The sequence below is a fragment of the Bufo gargarizans genome, chromosome 7 (genome assembly GCF_014858855.1).
Source record: "Bufo gargarizans isolate SCDJY-AF-19 chromosome 7, ASM1485885v1, whole genome shotgun sequence".
Classification (NCBI taxonomy): domain Eukaryota; kingdom Metazoa; phylum Chordata; class Amphibia; order Anura; family Bufonidae; genus Bufo; species Bufo gargarizans.
The window spans coordinates 100,650,496-100,674,885 of record NC_058086.1 but is presented as its reverse complement, the minus strand read 5'-3'; the positions used below and the strand labels follow the sequence as shown (position 1 = coordinate 100,674,885).

At 44.5% G+C, this 24,390-nt stretch overlaps 1 protein-coding gene across 5 annotated transcripts in view; it reads right to left on the bottom strand.

Annotated features, from left to right (window-relative positions):
- Nucleotides 1-24,390, bottom strand: part of FOXRED2 (FAD dependent oxidoreductase domain containing 2) — a 576,662-nt gene that overhangs the window by 498,511 nt on the left and 53,761 nt on the right. For all 5 annotated transcript variants that reach the window (XM_044301271.1, XM_044301274.1, XM_044301275.1 and 2 more), the window contains one exon: nucleotides 22,564-22,815. In XM_044301271.1, coding sequence (XP_044157206.1) covers nucleotides 22,564-22,815 — 252 coding nt within the window. The remainder of the gene's footprint in view (nucleotides 1-22,563; nucleotides 22,816-24,390) is intronic.

Here is a 24,390-nt window from a genome sequence, read left to right as displayed (position 1 = left end):
AAACTAAGAACTCCTTTTTGGTGTTCACGTGATAGTGTTTATTTCAATAAAAAATAAACTGATAAAAAATAATAATAATAGAGATTCAGTGTGCAAAAGAGGCCTTCTGGAGTCTCTGGGAAAGTGGTCTCAGCCAGGCTGGCTGAGGAGCCACGGGGCTAGGTGTTAGCCGGTTTAGTTAGAGCCCAGATGGGCAAGGTGTTTGTTTTGTTGTTTTGTTCTGTGAGAATAAACCTGTCACGGTAGGTGAGGGAAGGGAAGTAAACGAAATACAACAAAAGCAACAAAACACCAGGCTAGGCCCCAAAGCTAGGGAACAGTGAAAAGGTCACCACATGACAATCCCTGAATCTTTCCCTGACTGCTGACAACATGAGCAAATCCTAAAGGTGGAAGTGCTCATGCACTGGAACCTAAGCCTAGCTCAAACTGAAACAAACCCTCAGCTAGGGAGCTGGAGATAAGACAACCGGTTCCTAGCACTTGGTGCAGGAACCAGCGTATTCCTGAGGCCTAGCCAAAACACACAACAAAAGGGAAGGAATAGGACTTAGCTTAAGACGGACGGACGGACTCGTAATTTCGCGAGTTTACTAATTGCACCCTATAAAGAACTAGTGCAACCCATACCCTTTAACGGGGGTTAAAACCTTTTACCCCATTTATTTTTATACTCTCTTTCACTTTTTACCCCTCTAAATATTGTTCTGTTTTTCAAATTTGTTGATGCACATCTCACTAGCACTGCAGAGGTAGACATCCAAATGCAGTCAGTTGAAGACTAGTCTGTTTGCATTAGAACAATTTATCATAGATCATATTTAAACCTCTAAATGATTGTGCTGTTTATTGTGAGAAAAATACTTTTTTTGTATTTTGTATTCTATGACCTGCAGAATATCATTGAATAATAAAAAGAGTGTAACACAGAAATTGACCTGCCATGCAGATTTAGAAATAGACAGCATGTCAATTCGGTTTTAGTTGCAGATTTCATCCTTTTGTAATGAAAAGGCACATCAAATCTGCACCAAAAACCAGTTACAATTTGCGTTTTTTGGGTCTAGGTTAAAAAAAAAAAACACACTGAAATCCTGTATACAAGCTGACATAAAAGACTGCTTCCAACTTATCACTTGGTTCCAAACACATCTTCTACAAGGTGACCATCCTATCTCATAGGCCAACTAGCCTAACAGAGTAGAATAGTTCTTTAATTTCCATTGGACCCTAAATGGATACTCCTGTGTGCCAAGGGGACCCAACTGGTCATATTTTTCAATTCAGAGATTTTGGTTTGAAATGACACAGATATTGTTAAAAGTTCACTGTTGAGCCTTCCTTTCCTTCCTCCCTTTTAACCTTTCTCCCCTTCCTTACTTTTTCCCTCTGGAGATAATTTAAGTTCAGCCAATGCCTCTCTACCATGTATGCACAATTATCCCTAGTAGGTGGAACAATTGCGGACAGAATAATACTAAAGCAACAAATTGCTATTTATGGGATGACTAGAATGGACTATCATTTCAGGAAAACCTAAATCCTGACTCCTGACATTCAAGGAATCTACAGTTACAGTAATTTTGGCAATATGTGCTTATGGATTCAAACATGTTATCCAGAAAGCTAAGAACCGGTTGGTTGCTAGGAGATGCTGAGGAGAAGCAGGGAGATCCCCTCCAGAGCATTGTCTTAGGATTTATTCATATGAACAAAGAAGAAAAATGACTGTTAAAAACAGATAGTGAACAGATGACAAATGGCTGTTAAAAACAATTAGACAACTGGGAAATGGATAGAGACTTTGTGACACACAGATGCCAAATGGTCATGAAAACCTGAATGTTTAAAAAATTTTAATCCCCGTTTTTTCTTCACCGTCATGTCAAATGCGAAAAAGTATGAGTAATCCGGTTTCCTGGCAGTCTCCATGATAGCACATCCTAAGACTGACTTTCCTCTGATAGGACAGGAAAAATCCCCTTCCCTCCACATCCAGTGTATTTTCAACAGACACCAGGGTAAAGAATTAAAAATCATTAAAGATAGATAGGGTGGGAAATATGTGCTGTGTGGGGAACCATACTTACAAGACCAGTGTTCAAAGGCAGGAACACCAAACAGTTCCTCAAAAGTCCTCTTTATTTAGGCTTTTCATATCGGTACAGCCAGAACATCCGGATCGCAGCTGGGTCCAGCAGTCATAGCACACTCTGACAGTGTTACCTCACACTGTCTGACTTTCCTCCAGACTGAGGCACACCTAAAATCCAGTAGTAGGATTAAATAGGATCCCTGGACATGAGCATGCCTCAAGTCCCGGACTGGAACCTGGGGAACAGGCACCCACCCAACACATTGGCTGTTCCCAGTAAAAGCCCGCCCTGAACTAGCTGAACCAGCTACACTATCTATATGGTGTCCCCCAACTACTTTAGTGGACACCTGGACTAGGGCTTTTACTTCACCAAGGCGGGACACCTTGGTGACACATTCATGGTAAAACGAAGCTGCTTTAGAATACTTCCTGCAACATTCTGGGTGACACATGTCTCCCCTCATAAATGACTCCTGTCACCGCCTCACAGCTGTCATGGAGACTTCCAGGAATTCGGATTACTGGTGAGCGTAAGACTCATTTTCCCAGTAGTCTCCATGACAGCACATGCTGAGAATTAGCAAAGAAAAAATTCTAGGGGGGACTACAGCACAAAGGACCTTGTGTCTAAAGGCCATATCCTCATTGGCAAACACATGTAATTTGTAGTAATAGTGAAAGTATGGGCCCTCTTCCAGGTAGCAGCCCTACAAATCTGTTCTAAGGAGGCTGAAGATCTTTCCACCCATGAAGTTGAAATGGCCCTAGTGGATTGAGCTCTAAGGGAAAGGGGGAACTCCTGTCCTACAGCCTTATATGCTTCAGTAATGGCTGATTTTATCCAGCAGAACGCGTAACATCTAAACTAAGGTATTTAACCTCTTGCTCACTAGTAGTATAGTGTCACCGCCAGCTCTGTGAGAAGATCTGGCAGACGTTCTTCTCTACCTGTTTTATGATGTTCTTTGTTTTGGTTTCACTTTCTCATCTCCTTTCCTTCTCCCAGCTGTCACCTATTTGCACTGATTGTCTCCCTTTACATTCCCTCCCATACTGCTTCACTTTGCGGTTTATACTTCTTCCTGTATTGTGTTCACTGCTGGAGGCTGCTTCTCCTAATTCCTCAGATAAGTCTGTTTTCTTTATTTGTGTTTCCTTGCTGGCTTGATTGTAGGTGACCCTGACTCCGTCTGTATTAAGTGCAGGGAGCCGGTAGTCGTGTCCAATCACTATTATAGGGTTTTCAGGTGTCACATAGTATAAGGTACGAGGACATGCAATCGTCTACCATAAAGACCTTTGCATGGGCATAGCAGTCAGGGAGAGCTCTAGGGGTTTTATATGCTCCTTAGTTTGGGATCAAGCTAGTCGGATGTTTATTTATAAGTTCCAGCTTTCTGCAACACCATCCGTGACATTATAAACCGCCATAACCATCTTAGGCATGGATCCGGTTTCAGCCTTGATTGACCGCATGCAAGGTCTTTCACTAGAGGTAGCAGATGTCCGTAAAACTGTGTCTCAGTTTCAGGTGACCGGTTCTGCTTGCGTTCATGGAGTTTGTTCCGAGCCTAAGATCTCGCTTCCGGATACGTTCTCCGGGGATAGTGAGAATTTTGTTCGCTTTAGAGAGGCTTGCAAACTCCATTTTCGCCTACTTCCCCATTCCTCTGGTGATGAGGAGCAGTGGGTGAGGATCATCATCTCACTGCTCAGGGATAAGGCTCAATCTTGGGCCTATTTGCTGCTGGTCGGGGCACGGCCCCTCCGATCGGTGGATGAATTTTTTGTAGCCCTGGAGCAGATATATGATGACCCGGATCGTATTGCTCTGGCTGAATCTAAACTGCGTCTTTTATGCCAGAGTAAACAGTCCGCAGAGATATATTGTTCTTAATTTCAGAGATGGGCAGCTGATACTGGTTGGAATGATGCTGCACTCCGAAGTCAATTTTGCCATGGTCTTTCGGAAAGATTGAAAGATGCATTTGCTTTTCATGAGAGACCAGCCTCGTTAGAATCTGCCATGTCTCTAGCTGTTCGTATTGACAGGCGTCTTAGAGAGAGAGGAGACTACTCCTTCCTGTCATATTCAGTCCAAGGACAGTGGGGCTGTCTCATTCAGTGTGCAGGGGTCTCAGTCTCTCTCAATCCCCTCTGAGGAGGGGGCCATGCAGCTGGGTTTGCTTGCCTCTGATAGTAGAGGATTTAGCTCTCAGAGGAGGGTTTGTTTCTGTTGTGGGGATATATATCATTTGGCTAATGTTTGGCCCTCTAGGGGATTTATGGAGTTTTCTGAGGGTAATAAAATAAAAATAAAAATAAAAAAAACCCTCTAAAAACTTTCCATTTGCTACTATTGGCAAGGTTGATGCGGAAATTGAAGGTTTGACATTTACTTGTAGTTCCCGTTTTCTCCTACCTGCCATGGTGGCGCTAGACAGCAAGAACATTGTTTGTGAGATTTTTGTAGATAGTGGAGCAGCTGTCAATCTCATTGATAATCAATTTGCAATAACGCATGGTTTTCAGGTATGCACTTTGGAAAAGGATATACCTGTTTTTGCTATCGATTTTCGCTCCACTTTCTCAAAGATCGTTAAAGGGCATAATTCACAATATCCGTTTGACTGTGGGTGACGCTCATGTTGAGGATATGTCATGTTTTGTCTTAAGCGGATTACCTACTCCTCTAGTGTTGGGGCTACCCTGGCTCACTAAACATAACCCCACCATTGATTGGCAAACAAGGCAAATAAATGGTTGGAGTGAGTTTTGCAGAGAATTGCCTCACCGCGTCTCTTTCAGAGATTTCTACCAAGACTGTGCCATCTTTTCTCTCTGAATTCTCAGATGTGTTTTCCGAGAGTGGTGTCCGGGAGTTGCCCCTGCACCGGGAGTACGACTGCCCTATTTATCTCATCCCAGGCGCCAAACTGCCAAAATCACGTTTATACAATCTCTCCCAACTTTGAAGAGTCGCTATGCGTACTTATATCTCTGAGAGCCTGAGAAAGGGAAACATCCGACCCTCGAAGTCACCTGTTGCTGCTGGGTTTTTTTTGTTAAGAAAAAAGATGGTTCTTTAAGATCTTGTCTGGATTTCAGGGAGCTGAACCGTATCACGGTTCGTGACCCATATCCGCTTCTTCTAATCCCGGACCTGTTTAACCAGATTGTTGGGGCTAAGGTTTTTTCTAAGTTGGATTTAAGAGGGGCATACAACCTAGTCAGGGTCAGGGGAGGGCACGAATGGAAGACGGCCTTCAATACCCCTGAGGGTCATTACGAGAATTTGGTTATGCCCTTTGGTTTGATGAATGCTCCGGCCGTCTTCCAACATTTTGTGAACAGCATTTTTCATCATTTAATGGGGAAATTTGTACTGGTGTATTTGGATGACATTTAGATTTTTTCTCCTGATTTCAAGACTCATCAGGACCACCTACGTCAGGTCTTGCTGATTCTGCGGGATAATAAATTGTACGTTAAACTGGAAAAATGTGTGTTTGCAGCACCGGAGATTAAATTTCTTGGTTTTCTTCTCTCCGCTTCTGGTTTTCGCATGGACCCTGAGAAGGTCCCAGCTGTGCTTGATTGGGAGCTACCTGAGAATCAGAAGGCGCTGATGCGGTTTTTGGGTTTTGCCAGTTATTACAGAAAGTTCATTTTGAAGTATTCCTCTGTTGTTAAGCCACCTCACTGATATGACTAAAAAGGGGGTAGATTTTTCTGTGTGGTCAGTAGATGAGCTTAAAGCCTTTTCTAGTATCAAAGAGAGTTTTGCTTCTGCTCCCATTTTGGTACAACCTGATGTCTCTCTACCTTTTATTGTTGAGGTGGACGCTTCTGAGGTGGGTGTGGGTGCGGTCTTATCTCAGGGTCCCTCTCCTGCCAAATGGCGACCGTGAGCCTTTTTCTCAAGAAAACTCTCCTCTGCAGAGAGAAATTACGATGTGGGAGATAGGAAGTTGTTGGCCATCAAATTAGCTTTTGAGGAATGGCGCCATTGGTTAGAGGGAGCCAGACACCCTATTACCGTGTTTACAGATAATAAGAATCTGGCCTACTTGGAATTGGCCAAGCGTCTGAACCCGAGACAGGCCAGATGGTCTTTGTTCTTTTCTAGGTTTAATTTTGTTGTTACGTTCCGCCCTGAGGTTAAAAATGTGAAGGCAGATGCCCTGTCACGTTGTTTTCCAGGAGGGGGGAACTTTGAAGACCCGGGTCCCATTTTGGCTGAAGGGTTGGTCGTCTCTGCTCTTTATCCTGATTTGGAGGGAGAGGTTGAGGCAGCCCAGGCAGAGGCTCCTGATCTTTGTCCTCCTAGGAGGTTGTTTGTGCCTCTTGCTTTACGACACAAGGTTTATAAGGAGCACCACGATAATGTCCTTGCTGGGCACCCGGGGAGCAGAGCCACAGTGGATCTCATTGCTCAGAGATTCTGGTGGCCGGCTCTTTGTAAGACGGTTGAGGGTTTTGTGGCAGCCTGCGGGAGCTGTGCTCGTGCCAAGGTCCCTCATTCACGGCCATTGGGTTCTCTCTTCCCGTTACCCATTCCTTCCCGTCCTTGGACGCATCTGTCCATTGACTTCATTACGGACCTGCCTCGTTCCTCGGGGAAGACTGTGATTCTGGTAGTAGTGGACCGCAAAATGGCGCATTTCATTCCCTTTCCTGGGTTACCCAATGCTAAGAAGCTGGCGCAAGCGTTTGTTGATCACATTGTTAAATTGCATGGCATTCCTTCAGACATCGTTTCTGATAGGGGCACACAATTTGTTTCCAGATTCTGGAAGGCCTTCTGTTCTCGCTTGGGGGTTCGGTTGCAGTTCTCTTCTGCTTTTCACCCGCAGTCGAATGGTCAGACCGAACGCGTCAATCAGAATCTGGAGACATATCTGCGCTGTTTTGTGGCGGAGAATCGGGAGGATTGGTGCTCTTTTTTGTCCCTTGCTGAGTTTGCTTTAAATAACCGTCGCCAGGAGTCCTCTCATAAGTCACAATTTTTTGATGCATATGGGTTTCATCAGTTTGGGACATTCTCTGGAGAGGGGTCTTCTGGTTTACCTGATGAGGAGAAAGATTTTCCTCGTCTTTGTCATTTATTTGGCAAAATAAAATGTACAGGGTTACAGTCTGTTTAGAAAGGATCGTCAAAACCGGGGAGGGGGAGGGGTCTGCCTTTATGTAAAGTCCTGTCTAAAGCCAACACGGGAAGATATAAGTGAGGGACATGAACATGTGGAGTCACTGTGGGTAGAGATACATGGCGCTAAAAACAATAATAAATTACTAATAGGAGTTTACTATAAACCAACTAATATACCAGAGTCCACAGAAAATCTACTACTAAACGAGATAGACGAGGCGGCAAATCATAATGAGGTGGGTATTATGGGAGAATTCAACTACCCAGATATAGACTGGGAAACTGAAACTTGTATATCTCATAAAGGAAACAGGTTCTTGACAATAACCAAAGACTAGGGATGAGCGAACCCGAACTGTATAGTTCGGGTTCGTACCGAATTTTGGGGTGTCCGTGACACGGACCCGAACCCGGACATTTTCGTAAAAGTCCGGGTTCGGTGTTCGTCGCTTTCTTGGCGCTTTTTGAAAGGTTGCAAAGCAGCCAATCAACAAGCGTCATACTACTTGCCCCAAGAGGCCGTCACAGCCATGCCTACTATTGGCATGGCTGTGATTGGCCAGTGCAGCATGTGACCCAGCCTCTATTTAAGCTGGAGTCACATAGCGTCGCCAGTCACTCTGCTCTGATCAGTATAGGGAGAGGTTGCAGCTGCGACGTTAGGGCGAGTTTAGGCAGTGATTAACTCCTCCAAAAGACTTCATTCAGAGATCGATCTGCAGCTGTGGATGATTGAACTGCTGCTATTGAACTGCTCACTGTTTTTAGGCTGCCCAGAGCGCTTTTAGTCACTTTTTTCTGGGGTGATCGGCGGCCATTTTGTGTCTTGTGGTGCGCCAGCACAAGCTGCCACCAAGTGCATTTAACCCTCAATAGTGTGGTTGTTTTTTGGCTAAATCCTACATCAGGGTCAAGCTGTCACACCAAGTGTATTTAACCATCAATAGTCTGGTTATTTTTTGGCCATATACTACATCAGGGGCAAGCTGTCACCAAGTGCATTTAACCCTCAATGGTGTGGTTTTTTGGCTAAATCCTACATCAGGGTCAAGCTGTCACACCAAGTGCATTTAACCATCAATAGTGTAGTTAATTTTTGGCCATATACTACATCAGGGGCAAAGTGTCACCAAGTGCATTTAACCCTCAATGGTGTGGTTGTTTTTTGGCTAAATCCTACATCAGGGTCAAGCTGTCACACCAAGTGCATTTAATCAGCAATAGTCTGGTTATTTTTTGGCCATATACTACATCAGGGGCAAGCTGTCACCAAGTGCATTTAACCCTCAATAGTGTGGTTGGTCAAGCTGTCACACCAAGTGCATTTGACCAACAATAGTGTGGGTATTTTTTGGCCATATCCCAGTCTAATTCTGTCAGTAAACGTATACCTGTCGCCCAGCGCCTAAATAATAGGCCTCAAATTTATAGTCAGCTAAATCTGTGGTTATTGCTGTGGCTGGGCAAGTTATTTAGTGTCCGTCAAAGCACAGTTTTTGTTCTGGGTTGAAATACAATTCCCAATTTAGCAATTTCCTAATTTAGTGGTTTCTGCTGTATCAGAGCTACTTTAAATCTATCCCTAAAAGGGTATATAAGATTCAAGGTGCACATAGGGTCATTCTGAATAACTTCACACACACGCTATTGTGCATTTCCAAGTCTAATTCTGTCAGTAAACCTATACCTGTCACCCAGCGCCTAAATAATAGGCCTCAAATTTATAGTTAGCTAAATCTGTGGTTATTGCTGTGGCTGGACAAGTTATTTAGTGTCCGTCAAAGCACAGTTTTTGTTCTGGGTTGAAATACAATTCCCAATTTAGCAATTTCATAATTTATTGGTTTCTGCTGTATCAGAGCTACTTTAAATCTATCCCTAAAAGGGTATATAAGATTCAAGGTGCACATAGGGTCATTCTGAATAACTTCACACACACGCTACTGTGCATTTCCAAGTCTAATTCTGTCAGTAAACCTATACCTGTCACCCAGCGCCTAAATACTAGGTCTCAAATTTATATCCAGCTAAATCTGTCGTTACTGCTGTGGCTGGTCAAGTTATTTAGTGTCCGTCAAAGCACAGTTTTTGTTCTGGGTTGAAATACAATTCCCAATTTAGCAATTCTCTAAATTAGTGGTTTCTGCTGTATCAGGCCTACTTTAAATTTATCCCTAAAAGGGTATATTAGATTCAAGGTGCAGATAGGGTCATTCTCAATAACTTCACACAAACGCTACTGTGCATATCCCAGTCTAAATCTGTCTGTAAACTTATACCTGTCACCCAGCGCCTAAATAATAGGCCTCAAATTTATAGTCAGCTAAATCTGTGGTTACTGCTGTGCCTGTATTAGTGTAATACGGTACCTAAATAGATAGCCAGATAGTGTTAGGTGTCTTTAAAAAAAGGCCTGAATTTGAATTCAATACATTGGGCCAAATAATATTTTTGTTGTTGTGGTGAACGATAACAATGAGGAAAACATCTAGTAAGGGACGCGGACGTGGACATGGTTGTGGTGGTGTTAGTGGACCCTCTGGTGATGGGAGAGGACGTGGCCGTTCTGCCACAGCCACACGTCCTAGTGTACCAACTACCTCAGGTCCCAGTAGCCGCCATAATTTACAGCGATATTTGGTGGGGCCCAATGCCGTTCTAAGGATGGTAAGGCCTGAGCAGGTACAGGCATTAGTCAATTGGGTGGCCGACAGTGGATCCAGCACGTTCACATTATCTCCCACCCAGTCTTCTGCAGAAAGCGCACAGATGGCGCCTGAAAACCAAGCCCATCAGTCTGTCACATCACTCCCATGCATACCAGGGAAACTGTCTGAGCCCCAAGTTATGCAGCAGTCTCTTATGCTGTTTGAAGACTCCGCTGGCAGGGTTTCCCAAGGGCATCCACCTAGCCCTTCCCCAGCGGTGGAAGACATAGAATGCACTGACGCACAACCACTTATGTTTCCTGATGATGAGGACATGGGAATACCACCTCAGCATGTCTCTGATGATGACGAAACACAGGTGCCAACTGCTGCGTCTTTCTGCAGTGTGCAGACTGAACAGGAGGTCAGGGATCAAGACTGGGTGGAAGACGATGCAGGGGACGATGAGGTCCTAGACCCCACATGGAATGAAGGTCGTGCCACTGACTTTCACAGTTCGGAGGAAGAGGCAGTGGTGAGACCGAGCCAACAGCGTAGCAAAAGAGGGAGCAGTGCGCAAAAGCAGAACACCCGCAGCCAAGAGACTCCGCCTGCTACTAACCGCCGCCATCTGGGACCGAGCACCCCAAAGGCAGCTTCAAGGAGTTCCCTGGCATGGCACTCCTTCAAACAATGTGCTGACGACAAGACCCGAGTGGTTTGCACGCTGTGCCATCAGAGCCTGAAGCGAGGCATTAACGTTCTGAACCTTAGCACAACCTGCATGACCAGGCACCTGCATGCAAAGCATGAACTGCAGTGGAGTAAACACCTTAAAAACAAGGAAGTCACTCAGGCTCCCCCTGCTACCTCTTCTGCTGCTGCCGCCTCGGCCTCTTCTGCTGCTGCCGCCTCGGCCTCTTCCTCCGCCTCTGGAGGAACGTTGGCACCTGCCGACCAGCAAACAGGGGATGTACCACCAACACCACCACCTCCGTCACCAAGCATCTCAACCATGTCACACAGCAGCGTTCAGCTCTCCATCTCACAAACATTTGAGAGAAAGCGTAAATTCCCACTTAGACACCCTCGATCCCTGGCCCTGAATGCCAGCATTTCTAAACTACTGGCCTACGAAATGCTGTCATTTAGGCTGGTGGACACAGACAGCTTCAAACAGCTCATGTCGCTTGCTGTCCCACAGTATGTTGTTCCTAGCCGGCACTACTTCTCCAAGAGAGCCGTGCCTTCCCTGCACAACCAAGTATCCGATAAAATCAAGTGTGCACTGTGCAACGCCATCTGTGGCAAGGTCCACCTAACCACAGATACGTGGACCAGTAAGCACGGCCAGGGACGCTATATCTCCCTAACTGCACACTGGGTAAATATAGTGGCAGCTGGGCCCCAGACGGAGAGCTGTTTGGCGCACGTCCTTCCGCCGCCAAGGATCGCAGGGCAACATTCTTTGCCTCCTGTTGCCACCTCCTCCTACTCAGCTTCCTCCTCCTCTTCTTCCACCTGCTCATCCAGTCAGCCACACACTTTCACCACCAATTTCAGCACAGCCCGGGGTAAACGTCAGCAGGCCATTCTGAAACTCATATGTTTGGAGGACAGGCCCCACACCGCACAGGAGTTGTGGCGGGGTATAGAACAACAGACCGACGAGTGGTTGCTGCCGGTGAGCCTCAAGCCCGGCCTGGTGGTGTGCGATAATGGGCGAAATCTCGTTGCAGCTCTGGGACTAGACGGTTTGACGCACATCCCTTGCTTGGCGCATGTGCTGAATTTGGTGGTGCAGAAGTTCATTCACAACTACCCCGACATGTCAGAGCTGCTGCATAAAGTGCGGGCCGTCTGTTCGCACTTCCGGCGTTCACATCCTGCCGCTGCTCGCCTGTCTGCGCTACAGCGTAACTTCGGCCTTCCCGCTCACCGCCTCATATGCGATGTGCCTACCAGGTGGAACTCCACCTTGCACATGCTGGACAGACTGTGCGAGCAGCAGCAGGCCATAGTGGAGTTTCAGCTGCAGCACGCACGGGTCAGTCGCACTGCGGAACAGCACCACTTCACCACCAATGACTGGGCCTCCATGCGAGACCTGTGTGCCCTGTTGCGCTGTTTTTCGAGTACTCCACCAACATGGCCATGGCGATGACGCCCTTATCAGCGTTACAATACCACTTCTATGTCTCCTTGAGTAAACACTTAGGGCGATGATGGAAGAGGAGGTGGCCCAGGAGGAGGAGGAGGAGGAGGAGGAGGAGGAAGAGGGGTCATTTTTAGCACTTTCAGGCCAGTCTCTTAGAAGTGACTCAGAGGGAGATTTTTTGCAACAGCAGAGGCCAGGTACAAATGTGGCCAGCCAGGGCCCACTACTGGAGGACGAGGATGAGGAGGAGGTGGAGGAGGATGAGGATGAAGCATGGTCACAGCGGGGTGGCACCCAACGCAGCTCGGGCCCATCACTGGTGCGTGGCTGGGGGGAAAGGCAGGACGATGACGATACGCCTCCCACAGAGGACAGCTTGTCCTTACCCCTGGGCAGCCTGGCACACATGAGCGACTACATGCTGCAGTGCCTGCGCAACGACAGCAGAGTTACCCACATTTTAACATGTGCGGACTACTGGGTTGCCACCCTGCTGGATCCACGGTACAAAGACAATGTGCCCACCTTACTTCCTGCACTGGAGCATAATAGGAAGATGCGCGAGTACAAGCGCACGTTGGTAGACACGCTAGTGAGAGCATTCCCAAATGTCACAGGGGAACAAGTGGAAGCCCAAGGCCAAGGCAGAGGAGGAGCAAGAGGTCGCCAAGGCAGCTGTGTCATGGCCAGCTCCTCTGAGGGCAGGGTTAGCATGGCAGAGATGTGGAAAAGTTTTGTCAACACGCCACAGCTAACTGCACCACCACCTGATACGCAACGTGTTAGCAGGAGGTAACATTTCACTAACATGGTGGAACAGCACGTGTGCACACCCCTCCACGTACTGACTGATGGTTCGGCCCCATTCAACTTCTGGGTCTCTAAATTGTCCACGTGGCCAGAGCTAGCCTTTTATGCCTTGAAGGTGCTGGCCTGCCCGGCGGCCAGCGTTTTGTCTGAACCTGTATTCAGCACGGCAGGGGGCGTCATTACAGACAAACGCAGCCGCCTGTCTACAGCCAATGTGGATAAGCTGACGTTCATAAAAATGAACCAGGCATGGATCCCACAGGACCTGTCCATCCCTTGTGCAGATTAGACATTAACTACCTCCCCTTAACCATATATTATTGTACTCCAGGGCACTTCCTCATTCAATCCTATTTTTATTTTCATTTTACCATTATACTGCGAGGCAACCCAAAGTTGAATGAACCTCTCCTCTGTCTGGGTGCCGGGGCCTAAATATATGCCAATGTTGGGTGACGTGAAGCCTGATTCTCTGCTATGACATGCAGACTGATTCTCTGCTGACATGAAGCCAGATTCTCTCTGTTACAGGACCTCTCTCCTCTGCCTGGGTGCGTGGGCCTAAATATATGACAATGGACTGTTACAGTGGTGGCTGACGTGAAGCCTGATTCTCTGCTATGACATGCAGACTGATTCTCTGCTGACATGAAGCCAGATTCTCTGTTACGGGACCTCTCTCCTCTGCCTGGGCCTAAATATATGACAATGGACTGTTACAGTGGTGGCTGACGTGAAGCCTGATTCTCTGCTATGACATGCAGACTGATTCTCTGCTGACATGAAGCCAGATTCTCTGTTACGGGACCTCTCTCCTCTGCCTGGGTGCCTGGGCCTAAATATATGACAATGGACTGTTACAGTGGTGGCTGACGTGAAGCCTGATTCTCTGCTATGACATGCAGTCTGATTCTCTGCTGACATGAAGCCAGATTCTCTGCTATGGGACCTCTCTCCAATTGATATTGGTTAATTTTTTTTATTTTTTATTTTTTTATTCATTTCCCTATCCACATTTGTTTGCAGGGGATTTACCTACATGTTGCTGCCTTTTGCAGCCTTCTAGCTCTTTCCTGGGGTGTTTTACAGCCTTTTTAGTGCCAAAAAGTTCGGGTCCCCATTGACTTCAATGGGGTTCGGGTTCGGGACGAAGTTTGGGTCGGGTTCGGATTCCCAAACCCGAACATTTCCGGGAAGTTCGGCCGAACTTCTCGAACCCGAACATCCAGGTGTTCGCTCAACTCTACCAAAGACAATTACCTCTTCCAACTGGTTCAGGACCCGACTAGAGGGACGGCCATACTGGACTTAGTATTAAACAATAGGCCTGACAGAACAACAGACGTGCAGGTTGGGGGACACCTGGGAAATAGTGACCACAAAGTAATAACCTTCCAATTATCATTCAAAAGGGCGTTTCTACAGGAGGAACAAAAATACCAAACTTCAAAAAAGCTAAATTTAGCCAACTAAGAGAGGCCATAGGCCTAACTAAATGGGATAAAGTCCTCACAAATAAAAATACAGCCACAAAATGGGATATCTTTAAAAGCATCCTAAAATCTCATTGTGAGAGGTACATACCGTATGGCGAATAAAAGGTTAAGGAACAAAAAGAAACCAATGTGGATAAACAGAACTGTAAAGAAAGAAATAAAGGACAAAAAGAAAGCATATAAAACACTAAAACAGGAAGGTAGCACGGAAGCACTGAAAAACTATAAGGAAAAAAATAGAACATGTAAAAAACAAATAAAAGCGGACAAACTAGAGACTGAGAGATTAATTGCCAAAGAGAGTAAAACTAACCCTAAAATGTTCTACCATTATATAAATGTTAAAAAGTATAAATCTGAAGGTGTCGGCCCGTTAAAGAGTAATGAAGGGGGAGTCGCAGAGAGCGACGAGGAGAAAGCAAAGCTGTTAAATATTTTTTTCTCCAATTTATTCACTGAGGAAAATAAACTGTCAGATTACATGCCGAATGTTGAAATAAATTCCCCATTAAAAGTGTCCTGTCTGACCCAGGAAGAAGTGCAACAGCGACTTAAAAATATTAAAATAGACAAATCGCCAGGACCGGATGGCATACACCCCTGTATCATAAAGGAATTAAGTAATGTCATAGCCAGACCCTTATTTCTGATATTTGCAGATACTATATTGACAGGGAATGTCCCACAGGGCATGGCAAATGTGGTGCCAATCTTCAAAAAGGTTCCAAAAACAGAGCCTGGAAATTATAGGCCGGTAAGTTTAACATCTGTTGTGGGTAAACTGTTTGAAGGTTTTCTGAGAGATGCTATGTTAGAGCATCTTAACGGAAATAAGCAAATAACGCCATATCAGCATGGCTTTGTGAGGGATCGATCATGCCAAACTAATTTAATCAGTTTCTAGGAGGAGGTAAGTTCTAGACTTGACAGCGGCGAATCAATTGATGTCGTGTATCAGGACTTCTCCAAAGCATTTGACACTGTACCACATAAAAGGTTAGTATATAAAATGAGAATGCTCGGACTGGGAGAAAACATCTGTAAGTGGGTAAGTAACTGGCTCAATGATAGAAAACAGAGGGTGGTTATTAATGGTAAATACTCAGATTGGGTCACTGTCACTAGTGGAGTACCTCAGGGGTCAGTATCGGGCCTTATTCTCTTCAATATATTTATTAATGATCTTGTAGAAGGCTTGCATAGTAAAATATCAATTTTCGCAGATGACACTAAACTCTGTAAAGTAATTAACACTGAAGAGGACAGTATACTACTACAAAGCGATCTGGATAGATTGGAGGCTTGGGCAGATAAGTGGCAGATGAGGTTTAACACTGACAAATGTAAAGTTATGCACATGGGAAGGAATAATGCAAGTCACCCGTACTTATTAAATGGTAAAACACTCGGTAACACTGACATGGAAAAAGATCTAGGAATTTTAATAAACAGCAAACTAAGCTGCAAAAAAAACAGTGTCAGGCAGCTGCTGCCAAGGCCAATAAGATAATGGGTTGCATCAAAAGGGGCATAGATGCCTGTGATGAGAACATAGTCCTACCACTTTACAAATCATTAGTCAGACCACACATGGAGTACTGTGTACAGTTCTGGGCTCCAGTAAACAAAGCAGACATAGCAGAGCTGGAGAGGGTCCAGAGGAGAGCAACTAAAGTAATAACTGGAATGGGGCAACTACAGTACCCTGAAAGATGATCAAAATTAGGGTTATTCACTTTAGAAAAAAGACGACTGAGAGGAGATCTAATTAATATGTATAAATATATCAGGGGTCAGTACAGAGCTCTATCCCATCATCTATTCATTCCCAGGACGGTGACTGTGACGAGGGGACATCATCTGCGTCTGGAGGAAAGAAGGTTTGTACACAAACATAGAAGAGGATTCTTTACGGTAAGAGCAGTGAGACTAAGGAACTCTCTACCTGAGGAGGTGGTGATGGTGAGTACAATAAAGGAATTCAAGAGGGGCCTGGATGTATTTCTGGAGCGTAATAATATTACAGGCTATAGCTACTAGAGAGAGATCGTTGATCCAGGGATTTATTCTGATTGCCTGATTGGAGTCGGGAAGGAATTTTTATTCCCCTAAAGTGAGGAAAATTGGCTTCTACCTCACAGTTTTTTTTTTGCCTTCCTCTGGATCAACTTGCAGGATGACAGGCCGAACTGGATGGACAAATGTCTTTTTTCGGCCTTATATACTATGTTATGTACTATGTTACTAAAAGATTCAGGGTAATTTGAAGAGGATGAGAGAGAGATATAAGCGTGTGGCGGATAAGAGACGTGTGCCTCGTCCGGACCTGAATGTGGGGGATCTGGTGTGTTGTCTACAAAGAATATTAAACTGAAGGTTCCCTCCTGGAAGTTGGGTCCTAGGTTTATTGGGCATTACAAGATTTTGTCCGCTGTCCCGTTGCCTTCCGTCTTGATCTTCCTCAGACTTTGCAGATCCATAATGTTTTTCACAGGTCCCTATTAAAACCTTATGTACAACCCAGTGTACCCTCCTCTTTGCCTCCTCCTCCGATTGTTGTTGATGGTAATCTAGGATTGTGGATTCTCGCATTATCCGCGGTTCTCTCCAGTACCTCGTTCACTGGGAAGGTTATGGTCCTGAGGAGAGGATGTGGGTCCGAGCATTCTCATCTTGAATGGATTTTCTGCGACTGTCGCGTCGCAGTCGCAGCATGTCGCATGTTGCAGTGCGACACCATAGACTGCCATTATAAAAATTGTCGCGCGACATTGGTGCAACAAAATGTCGCGCGACAAATGTCGTCGTGTAGACCTAGCCTAAGGCCACTCGTCTCATCAGGGCTTTCCATAGGTCTCATCCTGAGAAGGTGGGCTTTGAGTGTCCGAAGTCCACCCGTAGAGGGAGGGGTACTGTCACCGCCAGCTCTGTGAGAAGATCTGGCAGATGTTCTTCTCTACCTGTTGTATGATGTTCTTTGTTTTGGTTTCACTTTCTCATCTCCTTTCCTTCTCCCAACTGTCACCTATTTGCACTGATGGTCTCCCTTTATATTCCCTCCCATACTGCCTCACTTTGCGGTTTATACTTCTTCCTGGATTGTGTTCACTGCTGGAGGCTGCTTCTCCCGATTCCTCAGATAAGTCCGTTTTCTTTATTTGTGTTTCCTTGCTGGCTTGATTGTAGGGGACCCTGACTCCGTCGGTATTAAGTGCAGGGAGTCGGTGGTCGTGTCCAATCACTATTATAGGGTTTTCAGGTGTCACATAGTATAAGGTACGAGGACATGCAATCGTCTACCATAAAGACCTTTGCATGGGCATAGCAGTCAGAGAGAGCTCTAGGGGTTTTATAGGGCTCACCCATATGCTCCTTAGTTTGGGATCAAGCTAGTCGGATGTTTATTTATAAGTTCCAGCTTTCTGCAACACCATCCATGACAGATAGGCACAAAAGGATGGTACTATGATGTCCTAGGACCTATGTCCTTTGGGTAAAAAAAAAAACTCGGATCTAGTTTGAATACTAACGTCTTGAATATTAAGTTCTTCAATGGAAAGGGCTTGGAGCTAGCAAACACATCTAGCTGAATATATGGCGACTAAGAAAATGGTATAAGGTGTGAGCCACCTAATGGATATAGATTCTAGAGGCTCAAAAGGGGAATAAAAAATACCAAAATAATACCGCATTCAGATTCCAAGGAGCTACTAGTTTTTTTATCGTAGGTCTAATCCTATCTGCTACTTTCAAAAACCTGGCCACCCAAGGTACATCAGTAAGGCTGGTATTGTACAGGGCACCTACAGCTGAGACCTGAACTCTGAGGGTGTTTGGAGCAAGATCCAAATATAAACCTTCCTTAAGGAATTCTAGAATGAGAGTAATATTAGGGGATGACTGATTGAACTTCTTACCGCTCCAAGAAGGAAACTTCCTCCACACTTTTAAGCAAGCTCTAGATGTATTAGATTTTCTGCTGAGCAACAAAGTCCTTACTACCTTCTTGGATGGACCTAACTTAAGCAGGATGGATTCCTCAGAATCCATGCTGACAATTTGAGAATCCTGGGATCTGGATGGCAAATCGGGCCCTGTGACAACAGATACGGTCTCTGGGGCAGAATAGTGTCTTCATGACTGAGGGATCTCAGAAGCCCGAACCAACCTTTCCTGGGCCAGTAAAGCACCACTAGAATCAGAGTACATCTCTCTGCTTGAAATTTCTGCCTGACCCTGTGAATCAGTGAAAACAGAGGGAACACATACACAAGATCGGTAGTCCAGTTGTGACTGAAAGCATCCCATGCCGCTGGAAAAGCTCTTAGATTGAGGGAGAAAAACAGAACTTTGTGACTCTCCCTTGAACCAAACAAATCTAGAGCCGGAGTTCCCAACTGATACCTGATCAACTGGAAGGCTTCTCGACAGAGGGACCATTTGTCTGGATCTAGATTCAGCCGGCTTAGGAAATGTGCCTATATATTGAGTGATCCCTTTAGGTGTACCGCAGAAAGGGATGTCACATTCTTTTCTTAACAAATGAATATCTAGTGTGAAAGATTTTGCAGATGACTGTGTCTCATTTGTCCTTGGTTCTGGATAAATGCTACCGCTGTTGAGTTGTCGGAATAGATTCAGACATGACTTTTATTTGATTTTGAGATGCTTTCAGGGCCTCCCATATTGCGCTTAGTTCCTTGTAATTGAACGAAAGAGGCTTTATGGGGTTGGACCAGGTCCCCTGAAAAATTTCCCAAGCTGCATGGGCTCCCCAGCCCCAGGAGCTAACGTCTGTTGTTAGAGAAAAGACTGCTTTCTGTTACCAAAATACTCCATTTGCTAGGTTCTTGTCCCGGAGCCACCAATCCAGAGAATTCCTGACCTCTTTGCTCAGGATAATCTTCTGCTCCAGAGTCGTCTGAGATCTGTTCCATTTTTTTTAGAACAAACTGCTGAAGGGGTCTCATATGGAACTGGGTCCAGGCTACTCGCAGGAATACATGAGGACGGGCTTCCTAAAATCTTCATGCTTTCCCCGATCATAAAAATTGGGCTTCTCTGGAATTGGCGTATTCAGTTCTTTAGATCCTGATCAGGAGGAAGGAACGACCTCTGAAGCTTGGAATTTAGCAAAATACAAAGGAAAATCTTCTGACTTTCTGGTAAGAGTCTGGACTTTTCCCAATTTATTATCTATTCCAAGGCCTGGAGGTGGGATAAGACGAACTGCAGATGATCCTGGAGAAGGTCTTTGTTGTCTGCCACTACTAATAAATCGTCCAGGTACGGGATTACTAGTTTGCCCTTCTGTCTGAGACTTATTACTACTTCCACCATGAACTTGGTGAATATCCTGGGAGCTGACGAGATTCTAAACAAGAGACAGGTAAACTGGAAATTGTGAAGGTGGCCCTGTAGTGCAACTCCAAACCAAAGAAGATGCCTTGATTTGGGATGGATTGGAAAGTAATAATAGGCATTCTTTAGGTAAAGATGGCCATTACCACTCCTTTCCGGATTAACTTGACTGCCGACTTTACCGTCTCCATCTTGAATTTTTTATATGAAATAAACCAGTTTAGTTGGTTTTAGATTTATTATAGTCCTGAATTTGCAAGTTTTTTTTATTATGAAGTTGGGAGTAATGACACCTGCCCTGCTCTACCTGAGGAACAGGTTCTATTACCCCTAAATGCAAAAGGTCTGCCATGCTTGCGGTCAGGCAGGACTGTTGACAAGGAGGGAGAAGATACCCTTCTATTTTTATACTGTTTATCCAAGGATTTGAAATGGTCTCCTCCCAGATGTTTAACCCCTTAAAGGGAACCTGTCACCGGGATTTTGGGTATAGAGCAGAGGACATGGGTTGCTAGATGGCCGCTAGCACATCCGCAATACCCAGTCCCCATAGCTCTGTATGCTTTTATTGTGTAAAAAAAACGATTTGATACATATGCAAATTAACCTGAGATGAGTCCTGTACGTGAGATGAGTCAGGGACAGGACTCATCTCAGGTTAATTTGCATATGTATCAAATCTATTTTTTACACAATAAAAGCACACAGAGCTATGAGGACTGGGTATTGCGGATGTGCTAGCGGCCATCTAGCAACCCATGTCCTCAGCTCTATACCCCAAATCCCGGTGACAGGTTCCCTTTAAGGACTCAGCCCCATTTCACCTTAAGGACTTGGCCATTTTTTGCAAATCTGACCAGTGTCACTTTAAGTGCTGATAACTTTAAAACACTGACTTATCCAGGCCATTCTGAGACTGTTTTTTCGTTGCATATTGTACTTCATGACACTGGTAAAATGAAGTTAAAAAAAAAATCATTTTTATTTATAAAAAAAAGATACCACATTTACCAAAAATTATAAAAAAATATGCAAATTTCCAATTTTCAATTTCTCTACTTCTATAATACATAGTAATACCTCCAAAATAGTTATTCATTTACATTCCCCATATGTCTATTTCATGTTTGGATCATTTTGGGAATGACATTTTATTTTTTGGGGATGTTACAAGGCTTAGAAGTTTAGAAGCAAATCTTGAAATTTTTCAGAAATTTCAGAAATTTTCAAAAACCTAATTTTTAGGGACCAGTTCAGGTATGAAGTCACTTTACGAGGCTTACATAATAGAAACCACACAAAAATGACCCCATTCTAGAAACTAAACCCCTCAAGGTATTCAAAACTGATTTTACAAATGTCGTTAACCCTTTAGGAGTTCCACAAGAATTAATGGAAAATAGAGATACAATTTCAAAATTTTACTTTTTGGGCCGATTTTTCATTTTAATATTTTTTTTCCAGTTACCTAATATGTATACTTTTTTTAAGCAAAAAAAAAATCATGTTTTAGTGTTTCCATAGTCTGAGAGCCATAATGTTTTCAGTTTTTGGGCGATTACCTTGGGTAGGGTATGATTTTTGCGGGATGAGATGACGGTTTAATTGGCACTATTTTGGGGTGTGTGTGACCTTTTGATCACTTGTGAAGGATTTCAGCGGGCATCCTGTTCCTATTAACCCCCGCCGCACCGCAATGTAAATTTAAACTTGGGGCATACCGGTACACCCTGGGTCCTTAAGGTTTCGGGAAGTCCTTAAGCACTGTAGCCAACTAAACTTGAAAACATTTAGAAATGGCCTTGTAGCCCTTTCCCGACTTGTGAGCAGCCACAATGCGCAGCCTCACTGAGCTCCTTTGTCTTAGCCATGACTGTCCACAAACCAACTCCAGAGAACTGCTGTTTTTCACCTGTTGAGTTTATTAAAACAGCTGTTCCCAATTAATCAGGGTAATTAGGATGCTTTAGAACAGCTTGGAATATTTGGAATGGTATAGAAGTTTTGCTTGTCCCACTGACTGTGACAGTTTGTGAAGGGTATGAATAATTTTGGACTGGACACTTTTTGCTCAAATGTAAATAAAAGCTGAGAATTTTTTATTTTCCACAATAATGCCTCTTGTATATCGTCTTATTATCTTTTGGCAGACAACCTGTCATTTCCCGTCAAAAAATTACTTGCTGGTTGAATAAAAGTAACTTTAAGTCAAAATTTGCCAAGGGTATGAATAATTATGGGCAGCACTGTAGCTTTGCTCCGGCCGCCCTCTCCTCTGTGCATGTAACCCGTCTGGGCGGCCGCAACAGAGAACTTTGCCGGGGACACCGGAACAGCCGGGTCCGGACACAGTCCTTGATGGAGGGAGGGAGAGTCGGACCCCGGATCTGACCCTTGGCCTGCTAAAAATTTAAGGTTAAACAGAAGAATAAAAATTACTGCCAGAAAACCCCACAGAGTCACGCAGCACCTCTCTGATGCTTCCTTTCCTGGCAGGACTGGAAAAAACACTGGTGGTGGAGGAAAGGTGAGGGGGTTTAACTCTCTATGTGTTATTTCCTATCAGAGGAAAGTCAGTTTCAGGATGTCCTGTCATGGAGATGACTGGGGAATATGGCCTAATCCTTAGTAGTTTACATAAGCAAGAAGATAAATTATGTATTATGAATGCAGGATCAGACTACACAGAGTTTAGTCGGCTACATTGCTTCATATTTAATTTTATATGCAGTGGAGCAGTAAAGGTAGGTGGAAAGGTGGACCTTCCATTTAAGACATACTCTTCACACAGTGTAGTATGACACCAATAGAGTTTGTTTCGCAATACTTCATGTACTTGCCTCAAATCCCCAACATAGTGTGTCGACCAGGACAGTCGGACTCTGGAACGCCCAATCATATGTATAAAATTAGTGGAGCTTAGGATGTTTTGAGCAGTTTCAAATGCAGAATTTCCACGTCCCAAAATGAGTACACTTTGTCCTGTGAAATTGGATGGGTCTATTGAAATGGTCTCATAGCCTTCTACATACTCTTCTCCAGGAAATTTCAATTTATTAGCCAAGGACAATCCAGTTGCCACTAGAAGAACACTGAAACAGAATACAATTATTATTATTACCACATTAACACATTCGGAGTATATAATATATAAATACAACAGAGAAGTTTAGTTACAACTGTATGCCAGTTCACATAAACACTTTACCATCAGAGCCAAAGCTATGATGCTAAAATGAGAGATTAAAGTGTACTTCACCGTCCACCATCTGGTAGCTTACACAGAAGCAATAAAATATGGCCTGACAACATCTTATATAATGGAAGTAGCGTGAGGTATGAGGGAAGAGCACAGCTGACCCCTCTTTTCCATTTTATTGACACTGCTTTTAAGATGTTAGTACTAAATACGATAGTAATAACCCATGCACTGGCTGTGGATGAGCCAGAGTTACAGGGCGCCGGTCTCTACATAATTTAGGCACATCCGCCAGCTGTCTAAAACAGGCGTAGAAAATAATAAATGAGATGGGCCGGGCAGCCCCCTTCCCCGCCCACATCACAACCCCATCACAAGACTTTCATTGGTAAGAAAAAGTGGCAGATTCTGCTGCAAATCTACTTTTCGACCGAATCTGCGACAGATATACGCCAAATATTGGCGTATATCTGATAATAAATGACCCCCATTGTTTGTAAGGCTGAAAAAAACATCTGTCTATCCAGTTCATCCTGATATCCTGAAAGTTGATCCAGAGGCAAATACAATGATTTTAGGGGAAAAAATTGTATAGAGCCAATGATTGTCGCTGGCAGGCTGATTATTTTCAAAAAATCAAATCAGAAGCCATCTAACACATTATATTTATAAATATAACGTGTTAAATGGCTGCTGTGCTCCTCTGCTGGTTATTTTCGTCAGTTAGTTCTAGCAGAGGAGCACAGTTCACAGTGAGTACACACCAACAGTACACTCAGCCCCAGATCACCCCCCATCACCCCAATTAACCCCTTGATCGCCCCCCTGTCAATCACCTAGTGAAAGGGAAAAAAGTGATCAGTGTAAACGGTCACATTTTTTTCACTGGTATTGACTGACAGTTTTAGGATAGTTTAGGCCCCTTGGTTAGGCAGTTAGCGATTGTTTAGCGCCCAGCCCACCGCACCGCAGTCACTGATTCTCTGATTAGCATATCGCTAAACAGCATTTGTACTGTTATAGTATCTGTAAGTGATCAGAACTGATCACAGTCAGATCTATAATAGTATTAGTGTCACCTTAGCACGCCCTCCACCCAAAATGCAGTGTTTGCCCGATCAGGCCTGATCGGTCGCCCACACGTGCGTTCACCCACGTCCGCCCCGCCACAGTGACAATTTATTTTTTTTTTTATCACTGCACAATCACTTTACAAGCGCTGCGGCGATAAAAAAATAAATCAGTTTTGATATTTTTTATTAATCGCAGCGGCCTCCGGTACTTCGCTAGCCTCCCATTTGTAAGATAGGCTTGCTTTTTTTCTTGGGTAGTCTCAGGGAATACCCCCTAAATTTAGTAGTCCAAATGGCAAATAAGGAGTATTCTTCTGAAGAGGCCTACAGGCTTCTGACCCAGTCGGATGAGGAATGGGAACCCTCATCTGACGAATCCAGCGGGTCAGAATATG